This window comes from Trachymyrmex cornetzi, unplaced genomic scaffold (genome assembly GCF_001594075.2).
Source record: "Trachymyrmex cornetzi isolate Tcor2-1 unplaced genomic scaffold, Tcor1.1 scaffold83, whole genome shotgun sequence".
Taxonomy (NCBI): Eukaryota; Metazoa; Arthropoda; class Insecta; order Hymenoptera; family Formicidae; genus Trachymyrmex; species Trachymyrmex cornetzi.
In genome coordinates this window covers 3195707-3213397 of record NW_017300169.1, presented here as the reverse complement: position 1 = coordinate 3213397, position 17691 = coordinate 3195707, and the positions used below count along the sequence as shown (strand labels likewise).

The 17691-nt window shown below is 36.5% G+C and overlaps 2 protein-coding genes across 3 annotated transcripts in view; one reads left to right on the top strand and one right to left on the bottom strand.

Annotated features, from left to right (window-relative positions):
- Positions 1 to 2421, bottom strand: part of Atg17 (autophagy-related 17) — a 32453-nt gene extending 30032 nt beyond the window's left edge. The window contains exon 1 of one of the 2 annotated variants that reach the window (XM_018519512.1): positions 427 to 2421. In XM_018519512.1, coding sequence (XP_018375014.1) covers positions 427 to 494 — 68 coding nt within the window. In that variant the 5' untranslated portion in view covers positions 495 to 2421. The remainder of the gene's footprint in view (positions 1 to 426) is intronic. The other variant, XM_018519513.1, reaches the window with a different exon arrangement.
- Positions 2422 to 7442: 5021 nt separating this feature from the next.
- LOC108768822 (cytochrome b5) overlaps positions 7443 to 17691 on the top strand; it is a 60818-nt gene continuing 50569 nt past the window's right edge. Inside the window, exon 1 of the mRNA XM_018519435.1 lies at positions 7443 to 7521. The gene's annotated coding sequence lies outside the window, so the exon portion shown is untranslated. The remainder of the gene's footprint in view (positions 7522 to 17691) is intronic.

Here is a 17691-nt window from a genome sequence, read left to right as displayed (position 1 = left end):
GATGTAGCTGAAATTCTTGCTTCTTACACAATTCGAGAAAACGTTTTATAAGAAGTTCCGGATCATTTAATAAGAGCAAAATACTGTTTTGTTATTTTTACTAGAAAGAACATTACTCTTTAAAACTTTTAATCCGGTATTCATAATCGGTTTTAATTCTAAGATCATTTTAAGTGTCTTAAAATACTAATACAGCACACTGATTAATTCACGATATCTTAAGATTATACTTGAGACAGCTTTAAATATAAGAATTGATTATGAATACCGGCTTTAGAGTGAATCTCACTTTGAAAAGTGAAATCTCATTTTTAAAGATTGCAGGAAATTGAGCCGCTCATTTTCAAGACTGACTCAATTTTCTCATATTTCCTCCAAGTGAGATTCTATTGGAAATAATAATTTCGAGAATAGGTCGTTTGTTACCTTTGCAGTGCCAGCTTGATGTCGAAGGTGATGGTGGTGCCGGTGTCAACGTGAAAGATGTACAGCATGTTGCGTCTCGTGGATGGACTCCTTACAGCGACAAAAGAGTAGAAATTGCTAAAATAGCCCCGTCACCGAACGTCTTCCTCCACCGTGGGCCCTATTAGCAGCAGGATTGGCCCTCGGTTTGGACGGTTCCCTTAGTCAGCTCGATCGGGGCCGTACCCCACGTTCTCGATCGTTCGCGAGGACGGCCCCGTCAAGACTATGCCGCATCGATCAATGCGATCCTCGCCGTCGATCTTGAGACAAAGCCACTGAGAATCGCGCCGCGTTGCAGAGTATCATCCAGATATCTCTCTCTCGCGCGCGAGAGCCGGATCGCTTCGAAGTGGGGGCGGGGATTCTTCGGTTTTCGATCGTCGAAGGAGAAACTCAAATCGCGTCAACCAGGGTCTTCCCAGATGTCGTTTTCCAGTGGAGTCGTTTCCTTTGTTCTTCGCCGCGATACACACCGTGGAGAAAGTCGCTCGGGGGACCAAACACGTTTTCGCTCCTCGCGCAATCGAGAGCGTTCACCCGCTTAAAAAAAAAAAAAAATTCACACTCCCGCTTCTGCCTGTAGGGGATCCGACGAGTAACACCGGTTGCCCTTATGTCATAATCTCCCTGTGAGGCACAGCAATCTCTCGACACACGAATTCACGTCTTCCAGCGAGTGTGTCCAGCAGCGTCTGACCAGCGCCGAGACAAGCACTTTATCACACTCCGTTTAGCAGGAATTTTCCGTGCGGAATTCTCGGGAATTTGAATCCTTTCGTCACGTTTACCATCACTATTCCCTTCCCTTCTGCAAAGCGTCCGATCGCTAAATCAATGATGAATTTAGTTTCTCACGGCACCCTCACGGAACGTCGGACTACGTCAGACTTGACGAAAATCCGTCTGGCAACGCGAAGCGAAGCGAAGCGAAGCGTCGTTGACGATCGATTGGCCGACAACGGGAGCCAATCGTCACCGCTACGATTCCCGACCGTTTCGACGGAACGTCGTTGGAAAGTTGATCCGGCGAAGGTGGACGCCTCGTCGAGGGTGGTGGTCGCGTTTATCCCCGGGGCTCTTCCGGGGATCCCCGACGTCGGGGATGCGCGCCGATGATAAAGGGTCGACGCGCGTGTCGCACGTACCGTCGTAAAGCGTAGCTCGCCGTCGCGTCGGATCAGCTGCTCGGCAAAACAAAGCACTCGCGCACCGCGTTACGCCACCGCGTCCGTCGCCGCCGCGCTCTCTCGCTCTCCGTCGCTCTCTCGTTCGCTCGCTTCTCGATTCGAGCGACACCGTCGTTCATCAGCGTTGATCGTCAGTTAGGTGTCCCTCTACGAGTAATCCCCGCAATGATTTATTCGATTTATTCGGGACGCGACGCGACGCCATCGAGAGTCCGGTCCGTCTTCGTGTGAAAGGGATCGACGATTCGACGGGAGAGCGAGCGACACAACACAAACAATGCTGCGCCGTGCGCACTGTCAGTCTATGCGCAGAGCGATCGCGCCGAACAAAGAAACTCCGCTTTCCCCGCTGCTTTTCCACGACGACGACGACGCTCGCTCGTTTCCGTCGTCTCCTCGTCGATGATCAACGGTGCGGAGAGATGTCGGGATTATTCTGCGTCGGAGCAATTCGACGAAGGCTTCGGCTTGGACAGCGGCCGAGAAATGTGTCGGTCGGGGATCTCGCCAGGATATAATTGGATGGAAGGGAAAAGGGGGGGGGACGACGGGCGGACCTGCTCCGCACAGTCCCGTTTTGCGTATCGTACTGACGCAAAGCGTCGCCAGCTGTTTACTGTCGCTCCTCCGATCACAGCCGACACAGCCGAGCACGGCGGACAGAACGTCCGAGGCTATGGTGGGGGAAGTGAACCAGCGGCGCTGCCGTCGCGCGCCCACTGACGGAAGTCGATCCCGAGTTCCCGGCTCCGATCGAGCGGCATACTTCGCTTGCTCGAATTTTCGACGTGTATTAAGCTCATTCTACGATTGCATAAATACAACTCCAAGTGCTTGTAGTTGTAAAAATTCATCCATCACAGTCGAATATTCTCCTCATATTCTACTACATCATTCGACTACATCCAACTACAACCCACTTACAGCTTATGCAATTGTAAAATGAGCTCCATTAGGCCGTAATCACACTACAGGTTGTCGGTTACAGTTGCTGATTGTCAGTTCTATTTTAGCCAATCATGATGCAGCGAATGCAGGTTAGCTGCAACGTGATTGATGAAAATAGAACCGACAAACAGCAACCATAACCGGCAACTTGTAGTGTGAAGACGACCTTAGTCAATATATTCTTACAACTGCAACCATTTATTATGCTTACGCAATTGCTGCCTTATGGAAGTATTCGAAATGGATTCCGATCGGAATTATTCCATTTTCCTTAAAAAATACAATATATATTTATTTATCTCCTTATAATATATATTTATCTCCTTTTAAGTGCAAAAACTTCTAGGGATTTCATGCAACGTAAATAGACCTCATGGAAATCTAGGAAATAAATAATTCCGATTTAAATTCATTCCGAATAATTACATAATACGTACTAGTAATTAAGTGGCAAAATCGCTGGCAGCAAAATTAACTTCTGACGGTATAATTCGTTATCTTCTTAATTTAAGTTAATCGGTCTTTCAAGCGAAAATAAATTATCCTCTACCCACGTTGACAAAATATCGCAAGTACTGCTTGATAAATTTATCGTCGATTAATCAAAATTTGGCCGAAGTCATCTGGTGGCAATGTCCTACTTTTAAAACGAAAACAGACAACTGATAATGCTAAGAAATTGTTGATACTCCCTGGCGAAAATACGGAACTTTATGAAATGTTGACAACCGTTCGATAACGATTTTTTAAGGGTCTATACGTTTTCAAACTTTATAAGAACGCTTACAGAACACCATTATTGGGTTTTAAACACTTTCAGAACGTTTACAAAATACGATATATATCGTTTCATGAAAGTTCTGTAATGCTAAAGCAACGCTTTTTAAAGGATGCTCAGTAAACGCTGATGCATCTTCGTGCAGAGAGTTCACTATCAGACTTCAAACATTTAGCAAACGCTTGTCTCAGTACCGTGAGATAAACATTTTTCTTTCGTTCGATAAACGCTGTTCCAATGTGTCGAATTATTGAATCTCAGTAAACATTTTGTAAGGCTTTTATGCAAACGGCTTAAAGATACCCAAAAAACGTTTTCCTCAACTCCATAACACAAGCGTTTTTCCTCCGTTTAGCAAACATTCTTCGACATATCCAATTTTCAAACAGTGCACAACATCGCCACTAGAGGGACACGGGGTGATCCCGATTGATCACGGCTCGATTGGACACCACCAATCACAGCGACCGGTGCTTAGGAGCTTTGTAGTCTCAAGCGCTGTGAGTGGCTCGTGTCCAATTGAGCCGTGTCCAACTGGGTGCCACCCGAGGGACACAATGAAATTCAATTTCTCGCATTTAAAATCACATCGAATAGGATAAAAAGCGCGGCATGATGAGACTTCCCGATGAAAAATTTTGTACCTTTTTTTTGATAAAATGTCTGCGTTCAGCAGACTCAACACTTGAACTGAACGTTCATGTAAACGTTAAACAAACATTTATGAAACTTCTCATTTTCGTCAGGGCTCTTAATTACAAATAGACTCAAAAACATTAATAATCTATTTTCTTAACTCAATCGGTTGTATGTAAGACAAGAAAAGATACAAAATTCTATGATGAGAAAAAACTAGGATTTCTGATAAAAAACTGGAATAGAATCTGTGATATTTAAATTATTACAAAATTTCTAAAAATAATTTTACAAATGTCATAATCACGTGGAAAATATTATCATAACGGAATCAACCTGCTTCGATTCTAATCATACGATAATAATAGTTATCAAACGTATCTCTAATGAAACTGTTGAATACGTTACTTAAGTTTAACCGTTATTAGGCACACCTGAGTACACCTAGATAATTTATGCAGCGTGCGACCCACGTTAAACGTCGTCCCTGTAAATCAACGATCACGCTCGTGACGTCATCGAGCGCATGCGCCGTTCCCTCGTTGTGAGAATAATGTACACCTGACCTAGTGCACCGATGCTAGCTAATTAAAGAGCAGGTTCAGAAAGTAAATATGTTTATCTCCACAGTAATGTCTTGGAATTATATACACGTCATAGTTGTTACCTTGTAATCGAGTAATGTAACTTAAGTAAATAACATTGCTTTTGCACAATTTTTATATTTAAGACTTACTGTTAAAGAGAGATTTAAAGTGATTTGGGAACGCACAATTCCACGCAAGTTGTTTTGTGTATCGTAAGCTTTCATTTCGAAAGTTGTAAAGCTCCAAGTACGTTTTCTCAGTCTCTACTGTAAATAATAAACAATCAAATTTATGATGTCGTAAAATCTAAATCCCAATAGGTACTAAAATTCAAGAATATAAAATCCTTTGTCTTCGTCTCTACTTGCACACTACTTTTATGTATAATCAATAGATCAAATCTATGTATAATCTTCTATCCCGTAAAAAATGCAGACCTTTCAAACAAAGAGTTAACTCTCGAAAAGTATTAGATCTGTTACGCAGCTGAACTACACATTTTTGATTCTTAAGGAAAACTCTAATGCAGTTTAATACAGAAAAAAGACACCTATTGCGTATAAAAACGTTATATATACACTAAAAAAACCAAATTTTTCAATTAAATGTTAATTAATATTGGTTTGAATAATAGTTTATATTAAAGTAATATTTACTAAATGTAAATATAAGTTTATTTGTTACAAAAACTATTAATTTGATTTAACCATCTCTTTTAACCATTTCTTTTATCAAATAAATATTTACCGTAAGTAAATTCAAAGAAATATATATTAAGATTTAATAAATTTTTTTTTCATGTCACATATATAGATTTTCGCATGTGTTAGATTCAAAAATAGGCCTTGCCTCGATCACCAGCGTCTATTTTTGAAAAATATTCTGCCCTTCTCCGCGGTTCTCATTCATGGCTTGTAAGGGCAAAGCTTCGTTCAATGCGAGAGCTCGTAGCGCAAGATTGCGAGCATGAATAGAATTCGAGCGGAAAAACAATGTAGTGCATCGCTATTTCGCTCGTTCTCCTTAATATTAAAGTCCCGTAGCGCGTAGCAACGCACGACTCGAGCCGACACTCGACAGTGCTGCTACAGCTGTTCGATCTTTCGGTCGCGCTTGCGCGACCTCAGCGGGATGCGCGGCCGTCGTTCCTCTTCTTCTCGCACACGCAGTCGCCTGACAACAAAGCGTATTTCCGAGACGAGCGATGAATGGAAGATACGAACGAAACGAGACTTTCGAGCGAGCACGTCCAGCGGCGACTCAGTGTCGTGTTTGTTTACCCTCTGCTACGCGATCGATATCCACACTTCCTGTATCCGCTCAGAAATACTCGCCTTCTCTCTTTCTCTCTCTCTCTCTCTCTCTCTCTCTCTCTCTCTCTCTCCCCCTTTCTCTGTCTCTTCCTTTCTCCCTCGCCGTTGCGTTTCGCACAGAGATTACAGACTCGTGGAAAACACCTAGCTCGATCCGAGAATATCGTTACTTCCGAAAATAACGTGACTCTCGTAATCGCTTGCGTGTATCGCGTGAGGTTCGACGACACCTCTGCAAAATAAGATGACCAAATTGTGGATCTTTTCCTTAAGAAGGAAAAGACATTTAAAAAAATTTAATATTAATTGTCGTAATTAAATTTAAATAGATGAACTTGTTTTTATAATTAACAATGAAACACATGAACAATATTGTATTAATATATTTGTAAATAACTTATAACATTTATATAATAACATATATAATATCACATGAGATCACAACAAAAATTACTCCAAATTTCATTTTATTGAAAATTGTATTCTACTGAATTAATTTTATGAGTAATATCTGGGAATATAAAATCATAAAATTTTTCACTTTTATTAGTTAAAAATTTATTTCACACTTATTTTTATTTCTTAAAAAAATAACAATTCCTAAAATTGTGACAAAATTTGGGACACGTAAGTTGTCAAGACAAAGAGTTAAAATTTGGGACTGTCTCTCTTAATTTTTAACGGTTAGTCACCTTACTGTAAAACCTACATCTGTGCTTCCTGTTTCTTGCTGTTTACTTTTCATTTTTTGCTTTTTTCTGGTTTTCTTTTTACTTATTTTGTTTCTTCGTACTCTTTTTTTTCTGTCGCCAGAACTGAAAATTAACTTCGAAAGAGTCAAGGAATACGTGACAAGAAACGCAATCGTCGATAAATCAGTCGCAAACCGATAAAGAGAAAAAAGCAAACGGTAAAAAATAAAAAATAGAAAACAAAGAGCACATTGTAGATTTGTCTTAAGGAAGTGAGATCGCTGAGAAAACGACGTTATAAACAAACGCTAAGCGAGACCAGATTTAGCAACATCTCTGAGCGAAGAGGCAAAAAGCGTAGATACTGTATGTAAGAGTTACACGCAGACCGAGGTAATACTTTCGATTTGGCGATGACGCCAACGACGCAGAAACAGTCACGGTTTGCGTTTTTCCATATTATTTTTATGGTAAGAAAAATGTCATATACCGATTACACTTTTTAGCATACTTTTGAGTTATCTCAAATTAGAGATTTGACGCAAACTCTTTTTATCTCAAGACGTGTAAAGTCCAATTTATATCAAAATCCAGTTAAAATCGAACACCGTGAAGGTCTATTCCTTTTTGCTAGGAGCAAAGTCAAAAGATATCTCAGCTGAACGCACCGTTAAGTGCCGATCCGAACAAAATTCGGTGATCGCGGCGCACTTGATAGCGACTCTACGGATAATTAGAATACAATGAAATGACTAGACATGCTGAATTTTAATTCGAATGCGTAAGCGCGGCTTACTGCGTCGCGAATAGTTCCGACGCAGTAAAGGCCGTTCTTGGCGTCGTAATTGCACGTGCACGTGGCAGTTGATAAGGATGTCGAGCTCGTGCTAAATGTGACGTACCGAGGGAGCTGTAAGTACGTAATAATGTGCAATCATATGCCTCACATGTAGATGAGAGAAAGAGGAAATGATTTCTTCACGGATAAAATAATTCTCGTTCTCAAGAAAGCAGAATATATTCTAAAAACGCAAAAAGTGATTTATTAAGTTACAAAATTGTGGATCTGTAGACGCTATGTCTGTAGACGTTAATGCGTATCTGTAGAAATATTTTGAAGAGATTTGTAGACATAAAGATGCGTAGATTGGATATACAATGATTCAGTGATGCAATATTGCGCGGTAAGAATTGCCAGTACTTAACGTTTTGATAAAGCAATGAGTCAGACTCAGGTATTACTCACACCACATGTCTTTCACGGTGTGAGTCTTTCGTTGGTCGGTATAACATGCGGTCTGTTTTCTGTTCCTGCACTAGAAGTCTCCTTCTCGCTTTTGACAGATATCAAACATATACCTATTTCACTTTAAGTTCCAAAAGTGTACACTGATTCAGCCACAGAAAACAGACCTATGGTCATGCGTCCGCTGAATTATTTAAACTTTCCAGAATGCGTGTCATCGTTATCTTAATCGTTTTTATGTCTGCGTAGCTAGAGGCAACTATGTCAAAATTGCAAATTTAATTTAGCTTACATATATATAAATGAATTAAATATGAAAATCGTCCTCCCCAGAGGTCGATTACCAACTTCAATCAATTCGTCCTCGAATGAGACCACGGAGTCATTGTCGATCGTCAATGATTCTTTTCCCCTTGAAATGTACTCGGAAGCGAATTTTGCCACACGAATGGATTTTAATAAGCGCGTATGATAGAAAGATTGAGTAAATATTGAATGAAGCTTTCTTAATCTTTTTATCCGGATAGCTCGTTCATATGTCCCATATATATACATATGTATATTTGTGATACATTCATTTCCTTATAAGTATCGCCAGGCCTAGAAATCAGTCCATTTAATTAATGCGTGATCTTGTGACTCTCGCGACGCAAAGAACCAGCGTGTTTCATCATCTCCGATGAATCTTCACGATTGCACATTGATAACGTTTGGTAGAAACTCTTCAGTCGTGTGTAACAAATATCAACGTTCTTGATGTAATCAAATGTTTAATTTGGACGTACACACACACAGACGAGATAAGTAAATTGATAAAAGAATTATGTGCATAATATAATGCTCCCCGAAATCCAAACTCCTCTGATTTAAACCGTTAACCAGACATACACAACAAATGTTTACATAGATATAGTAATAAAAAGAAGAAAGGACTGTTCCAAGAATTAAGATTAAAGGTCAGACGGGTCTAATCATAGTTGAACTTAAATATTTGTTTTGATGAGGGCTGACAAAAAGAAACTAAACATTGTGATAATAACATAAATATAGTATAATTATGTGCGAGCGAAATAGGACAAAAAACATAAAGTGAGAGCAGAGTGTTCGTACAAGAAAATTTTTTATAAAAAATGTTTTATTTGTAAAAAATAAACATTAATTAACAATTTTATACAACGAACATATTCTGTTGTAACATAAACAAACGAGCTTCGCATGTATTCTTGATTTTAGAAGCTAAATTTCTCGACTGTACGAATACTTTTTGAGCATCCAAACAATAGAATTTTTAATTTTCGCTTATTTTTCAGATGATATATTTTCTATAATTAATACACATCTTTTTGGTATACATATAATTTTAAGAAACATACAGTCTATTTTATTCTTTATGAATAAATTGTTAATTACCCAGCAAGAAATGGACATCAATTAAACGTCGAATTGATGTTGAAATCATGGTATTTTTATCGATTCGACATCAATTTAGTGACTCATTTCTTGCTGGACAATATTTACTTTTAAAAAATAAAGTTTATTTAAAAAATATTTTCTCCGTACAAATACTTTTTGCACTCACTGTAATTATTATGATCCTAAAGCCTATTCTATAATGTGCTCTTTATTTCTTATTTTTTACTTTTTGTTTTTTTCTCCTTTGCAACCGTTTTATTGACAATTGTATTTCTTGCTACGTATTCTTATTTCTTTCGAAGTTCGTTAACTTTTATCTCGGGTGACATAAAATAAAAAATCGGATAAGGAGCAAAAAGCAACAGGAAACAAAAAGTACATTATAGAATAGGCTTAAAGGCTGTAGCACACAAAAAAACGTAAGACAGTAAGATATAAATAGTAAGTGAATCAATAAATTACATTACAGTATAAGAATAAAGTAATAATGTACTAAGCAGTAACAAATCTGAATTATTCATTTGCTTGATGCTTTTTTTGTGTGCCATAGCTTTAATTCTTAATTGACAATTTGTTTCCTTTTATTTGTTTCTCTCTTGTCCGATTACTTGCCGTCACAAATTAAAAACTTATATAAATCACACAACTTTCAATCTGTCTCAATATTAATTTTTAAATTAATTTTTTCTCACGCGTCTTTAAAATAATTAAAATGCTTTCTTCTACCACTTTTATTAATGTAGCTGTGAAATTTTTTTGTACACGCTATCTTCTTTTGTATATATTCTCGGGGAAATGTCCGGTTTGTAAGCAGGGATAACAGGCTCCTCCCCACTGCTCGATAAATTCTTCGAATTACGAATCCTCAGAACGTGTGAACACGTTCGTGCCTGTTCGGACCTGCATCGTGCGTTAACCTGCTGTAGCAAATCCATTTAAAGAGCCATAGCGCATAATTACAGAATAAAATATACATAAATACAAAATAATATAATTGTAACAAAGGAAATATCACTTACACTATTTTTAAAAGATACACTGTTTTTTTAAGAGATACACTATTTTTAAAAATGTTCTTATTGATATATGTATATTTTTACAAAATACATTTAATTATTTACTTTTCAATAATAGAGGAAATAATATCATTTTCACATCAGACGTATAAAACCGAGAGATTTTTTATTTATATTGAAAATCCGGAACAAAAAACTAGAAAAATAATAATACTAAATCCGTTTAATAACGTTATTTCAATTCACATCTGAATGTGTTCTCGGATTAATAATACAGTATATAGAATAAAAGAATAAATATCCAAGGATTCGTCTCGTTTTCTAATTGTAGAACTAAAGACAAGGAAATCACGAGCGTGCGAAACGTGCGCGCGAAAAAATCGCGCGATTAATTCCTTCATCGAGAGAAAGGACTATCGAGAGTATAACGCTGCAAGAGGAGTGATGATCGGCGGAGAAGGAGGAGAGGAAAGGAGACAAGAGGAGAAGAGAGGAGGAGTGGGAATGTGGAGAGCGTTTCTACGTCTCTCCGCGCTCTGCTGTAAATGAAAGCAACTCTGAGGAACGGTCCGATGCGATCGCGATATACACGAGGTTTCTTCTAGCTCTATCTTCTTCCCTCCCGCTCCTCGGACGAAGGTCTCAGCTCAACTTGGTTCAGCTGTACGCGCGAATCGCCGGAGAGTCACGCGGGAGGTGCGTGGACAGAGCGAGGTCAGCTCACGCACGTGCACATTGTGCGTGGCGCTTATATTATATATATATATATATTGGACACTATCAACCCGTTCGATCATTGGCGTATGCGTTATTCTATCCGGAAGAGAACTACGGAATATGCAATTTTTCGGATAAACAATCGCTTTGAAAGGACACGAAATTCCAAATAATCGAACTATAGACGTTAGTTCTCTGAACAAATGTGATAATTAGTTTCCGATTTTAACGCACATAGTACGATATTCAACAATCTGGTATATCAGTGTTTTCCGTTATTTCGATAAAATTATCTAGATAATCATCTAGATGAAGAAATGACTTTCTTATCTTTATCTAGATTATTAAGAATATAGATTATATTAGATAAAGAAATGTTATTTTTTTCAAACTATCTAAGATTGTACAAGAGTATTATAAGAAAGCTCCAAAAATTGAAACCAATTGAAATTGAATTCTTAGAAGAATTTATTATGATTTTATGTCTCTTTTAGTCTTGATATGTTACAAGGAGAAAAATAAATTTTTTTAGGTTTGATAGCACCTACAATTACTATACTAAGACAAAACTTACAAAATTTACATTTAATATATTGTAATCCATTTGTAGTTGGAATGATTCAAGCTTTAGACAAGCGATTTAAACATATTTTTGATCTTGGATCGCCTGATAGTAAACCATTATATCTGCTATCACAGTTTACCTAGATTTAAATTAAATTGGGTGCCAGAAGATAACATAGAGTTATGTAAAGAACTTTTTTAAAGGAAGTAGATAACTTGTATTGCAAAAATGCAATTTACTCTCAGACTAAACAATTAATTTCCTGTAGTAGTAGTATTAGTAGTAATGAGGAGGATTTTTTCGTGATATAGACAAAAAACTGAGATTAGTGTGACACCAATCGTTCAAAGCAATATTGAAGTGCTTTCATATTTAGAAAATAAATCTAAAGAAATATTCTTAATTTTTGTATCCACACATCAAACAAATTTTTTTTATGTATAACACATCATTGCCATCATCAGCGCCAGTAGAGCGCCTTTTTAGTTCTGGCCAACAAATATTAATTCCACGTAGAAATCGATTGTCAGATGAAATGTTCGAAAAACTTTTGTTCTTGAAAAATAAAGATTTATAAAAATATGAAATTGCGTTTTTTATATCCTAAATCGTTTTACTACCTAATATTTATTTAAAAACAAAATTGTCTTAAAAATTATCTAGATAACATTTTTTTAAATTTTATCTTTTATCTAGATTAATGTAAAATTAATCATCTTTATCTTATCTAGGATATACATTTTTGTGACTTATTTTATCTATATCTAGATAATTTTTAATTATCTAAGCGTAACACTGCTAGTATTCAACGCGCACAAATTCAAGAATTAAAAGATCGACGCGATTGATTCTTTTTCTATGTAACTACATGAAACACAAAACATAAGGTCTGTTCTTTTTAGCTAAAGTTCTACGTTGGAGAGAAAAAGAGAAAAGATGAACCGTGCAAAAAGTTGAGGTAAAAAGAACAAGCTTATAAGTGTATTTTTAAAAGATCCCTCGCTGTCCAACGCTTCCCTCACTATTTTTCCAATCCAACTGACCATTGGTATCTGATTGTGTTTTTTTAACGATTTTCGGGCTCTAAAATATCTGAGAAAATTCTGATACACTTTTTCAACGTTCAAGAATACGATTTTACAATGACATTACCCGAAACGTTATATTCATTTTTTTTGTACATGTACAGTGAGTGCAAAGAGTATTCGTACAGAGAAAATATTTTTTAAAAAAACTTTACTTTTAAAAAGTAAATATTATCCAGCAAGAAATAAGTCATTGAATTGATGTCGAATTGATATAAATACGATAATTTCAACATTAATTTGACGTCGATTCGACGTTTAATTGACGATTATTTCTTGTTGGATAATCAACAATTTATTCATAAAGAATAAAATAGACTATGTTTCTTAAAATTATATATACCAAAAAGATGTGTATTAATTGTACAAAATATATCATCTGAAAAATAAGCGAAAATAAAAAATTGTATTGTTTGAATGCTTAAAAAGTATTCGTACAGACGAGAAATTTAGCTTTTAAAATCAAGAATACATGTGAAGCTCGTTTGTTTATATTAGAACAGAATGTATTTATTATATAAAATTGCTAATTAATGTTTATTTTCTACAAATAAGACATTTTATAACAAATTTCCTTGTACGAATACTTTTTGCTCTCACTGTATATGAATCTGAGATAAAATTCAAAATAAAAATTCGCCTGGGTCTTCAAAGCCCCGGTTTTAGACTATAGAAGGTTAATTCATAAATACATTTTTTTATGTATTTTAATAACAGAATATTTTTTTCTATTCTTTCGTTTTAGGCTGAAGATGGGTAGTAAAAAGTCGACGAATGGTCGCTTTGCATGGTGTTTTCTCGAGACGAGATACCAAAGCAATCGATACTGCGGTTAATGACCCAGAAAATGCCGGATTATTTTACAATGCAAGGCGCTTATACGAACGCGGAGCGACGTGAATCGATAGATAATGTCTTCATTGCCGTGATGGTGTGGAAACAGGACGGTCGAAGTTTGCTATGCCTTAATCGCTTGAACATTTATCATGATATATACATTTCTTTTTTCTTGCCTGTTCTTCTTCCTTCGTTTTTTCTACCATACCTTCGTTACGCCATTGCTCCACAGCGTTATGAGTGAAATCCTATTCTTGTTTGGGTTATCGGCCGCTCCTTTTATCGTTTGTCTGCGTGATGCCGGTAGTGTGCGGTATTTTAGATCTTTTCATGATGACTACAACACAGCGGTAAAAGAATCAGAGGAGATAAGAGATATTAAGTGTCATATATACACTGAGAAAAAAAAGTTAACTTGACTAAATGCGTTTAGTTCGTAATGATTATTTAGTTCAAATATTTATGTACTTAGATTAACAAAATCTTGTAATTTAAACCATGTTATTTGTTTGAATTAATAAATATTTGAATTAACAAATATTTGCTTAACAGCCTGTGACGGCTATATTTAATTGAATTAACTAATATTTTTTTGGAATAGCAAAATTTTTTTGGAATAGCTTTTTTTTTCTCAGTGTGCATAGGGCAGGGCTGGTAAAAAACATGTTTTAAACGTGTTTTAAACAGTTCAAACATGCTTAATTTATATTTTTAATATGTTTTAAATATGTTTTTTTATAGTACTGTTTAAAGCATATTTAAAGCATTAAAAACATATTCAAGAAGAAACACAATATACTTTATTCTTAAAAAAAAAAAAAACATTAGTCTTTACCAATCCTGGCGTAGGGTATTGTCTGCGTTTTTTCGATTTGAGCGCCCGCGCGATTACGGTTTTTTTTATAAGATCCGAATTACGTTCCTAGACGACTTTGTGGACAAATATTTGAGATTCGCGGCGCGAACAGTTACGATGATTATCTTGGGTGACCTCAATTCTCAAATCATGTGCGCATTTAAGACAAGATACGAGACTGCGGCTGAATCTTGTTTACATTTATAATCAGACCGAACGAAAAATGACGAAAAAAGAAACTCAAACAAATTCCAAATTCGACTAAACTCTCTTTACCGATCGCATGTACTTACCTGTTGGTTGAAGCGATGAACGTTTTCATCTTTTAAATAAAATTCAGTCAAATCTATAAATAGCAATTATAGTTTACTTTATTAAATATTTTAAATATTTGTAAAAGACATTAATTTTCAAGATCATAAATTCCGAATCGACTGAAACTCGAGACAAAACCCCCCAATAATAATTCGTTTTTGCATATAAATGTAGTTTATTTGAGCTTGTCAGTTGCATACTAATAAATCTTAGACCGGATGATCATGTCTACATATACAAGACTGGCAAACGAATATCACCTAAAATTAGAAATGTTACGTAATCATGTGAGCTAAAACGACGTCGTGAGTTAAGGACAAATCGACTAGAGCATGTGTTTCTTCCAGCCGTGTCTCGTCGTACTTCGCAGTCGTTGTATTCCTTAGTCGATAAGGATTACAACACCTGTTTTTATTTAAGTAATGTTCCAGTCATAAACATGTAATTTCCATGTAAAATTACATGCATTTTTTTCAGTGTAGTTTTTCCAAATCGTGGGAAGGTTTTTATGATTTCTCAAATCAAAACATACAAAAAACGTAGGTAATTAAAACTCACGCGATAATCGGATGTATTAGAGAATCTCGTTTGTATTCAAATAGTTAAAATTTAAGTATATTGTATTTCGGCATTATCATTTGCTCGCCGAACATACAGCAGCCAACTTGTGGAAGGACTGATTTCTCCAACTACAAACATGAGGTTGCGGATACTCGAAGCCGACTTCTTTGTTAGTTTAACTTCCATGCCGAACGAGCGCTTTAAAGATAGACTGTTCCTTTTACTCTGACTTCAATTCCAGAGGTTCCAAAAATAAGGCCGAGTTTAGATATACTGTCTCCTAAAAACGTTGGAAGGTCGAAGATCATTGATGGTTATCATATGACTACCACATTCATTTCAGATGCATTTAAAAAATGAAACATGATGGCATGTTTCTTTCTGAACAGCAGGTATACGCGGTCGACGAAGACTTGGTGTTACATTCTAACACCGAGTGAACCACATTCAGAGGGTATACCTGAGTTAGTTCGAGTTTACGCTTTTACTTATGCCCAATTACTTCATCTCTAGATAACTTTATCCAAGAGATATCTCCCAGAATACAATGGAGGTATCTCCTAGATAAGGTTATCCGCAACTTATCTGAAAGTGAAGAAATTAGGCATTAGTCCAACTATTTGAATACAAACGAGATCCTCTATACATCTGATTATCGTGAGTTTTAATTACCTGCGTTTTTTGTATGATTTGAGAAATCATAAAAAACTCCCACGATTTGGAAAAACTACACTGAAAAAAATGCATGTAATTTTACACGGAAGTTAGATGTTTATGACTGGAAAATTACTTAAATTACATATATATGATTGGAAATTTACTGGAAATTATAAATTTCCAATCATATTTAGGTATAATTTTCCGGTCGTAAACATGTAATTTCTATGTAAAATTACATGCATTTTTTTCAATGTAGCATTAAATAAAAATATCGTCGCTCACCGATTATGCTCGCAGTCGATATTATGGCTATTCATTGAAACTATCTTTCGCTTGACAAGCGATCACATTTCGCCTGATACTTACACGCTGGCTCGAATGACGTTGACACCGGTAATAGACGACGCGTGTTACAGACGCAGTCTCACTCGACGTGTGACGCAACAGCACAATCGCGCAAAAAGCGACATCATGTGCATGCTCACGCAGTGGAAGGATGCACCGCCGATTTACTTTCAATTTTGCCGTGCCGATCCTCGTGACTGATTCGGTTTTAACCAGCTCGGAAAACGTTTCCTCTTTCGAGGTCGTTCCCTGAGACGTCTCAACAATCGTGTTAACGATGTAAATTCCTTGTAATTCTCCGGAAGTCGTCTCTCCTCAGTTGTTTCTCAACCGAGAAAATTACGTTGCTACCGTAAGCATTTTTAATTGCGGCATTTATTTACTTGGCGGCAACACGACGACGGTCACATTGCAAAATATCACCTTAAAGTCACAACAATCTGTTTGCGATCTCCAACTGGCTTCGGCAACTACGCAGATCCGAAGTTCTCGGTTTGTAAACACGTGCGCCGTATATGTGCGAAATAACATTTACTTTAACGAACGTGATTAGCACACTCTGCATGTTTACGACGTAAATCATTGTTCGATTATGTTGCGATTTTTACCCGTGCTTCGGAAAGAAAATATTCGTGTGTGTGCGTACATGCGTGTGTGCCTACATACGTGTAGGAATAATGGAAAGTACCACTCTGTGTATTCTCGATCGTTTGGTTACACGATAAATCTATGTGTGTCATTGCGACAATTAAGTCGTCGATCTTGTTCGCGTTCTTTTGCTTTTACGACGTGGATGACAACCATCCGGGCATAGCGAAACAAAGTATCGTGATATCAATTACCAGAGACGTTTATCTGTTATGATACAAGTTTATTGAATCACTGGCTTGCGCAAATTAACAATGGCAATGGGCCTCAGGTTCCATTATCGCATATTTTCCAAAGTACCAAAATTTCTCCCACGTTCATGTTTTGTTTTAAATATTCGTGTTTTTCTTTTTTTTTCAATAGGATGGTGACATGATAATAACAATAATAATGATAATAATAATCCAAATAATAATTAATAATATAATAGTAATAATGATAATAATATACAATAATAACGGGATATGCGCGCTAATTGCGATAATAGTCAAGAGATATAACAAGTAAAATATACATATGCTCTTATGTATGTATATATACGTGATCATAATATATACATATTATGATGTCGTACCGTAAATTGCGAAATAAATTTCCCCATTCGATAAATAAAATAATACGAATCGCGTAAATTTCCTTTGATTAAGTGATATGGTTTGTTCGGTGACAAAAATTACCCCCGCCTCGTTCCTTTCACGACTCCAATCTCCTCTTGTTCCCGATGGATGTTTATCCCCAACGTTCAATATCAAATCTCTTCTAGTTTCTCTCCGGTTACTAACTAACTAATAAATTTTATATGTATAATAGCAATATAT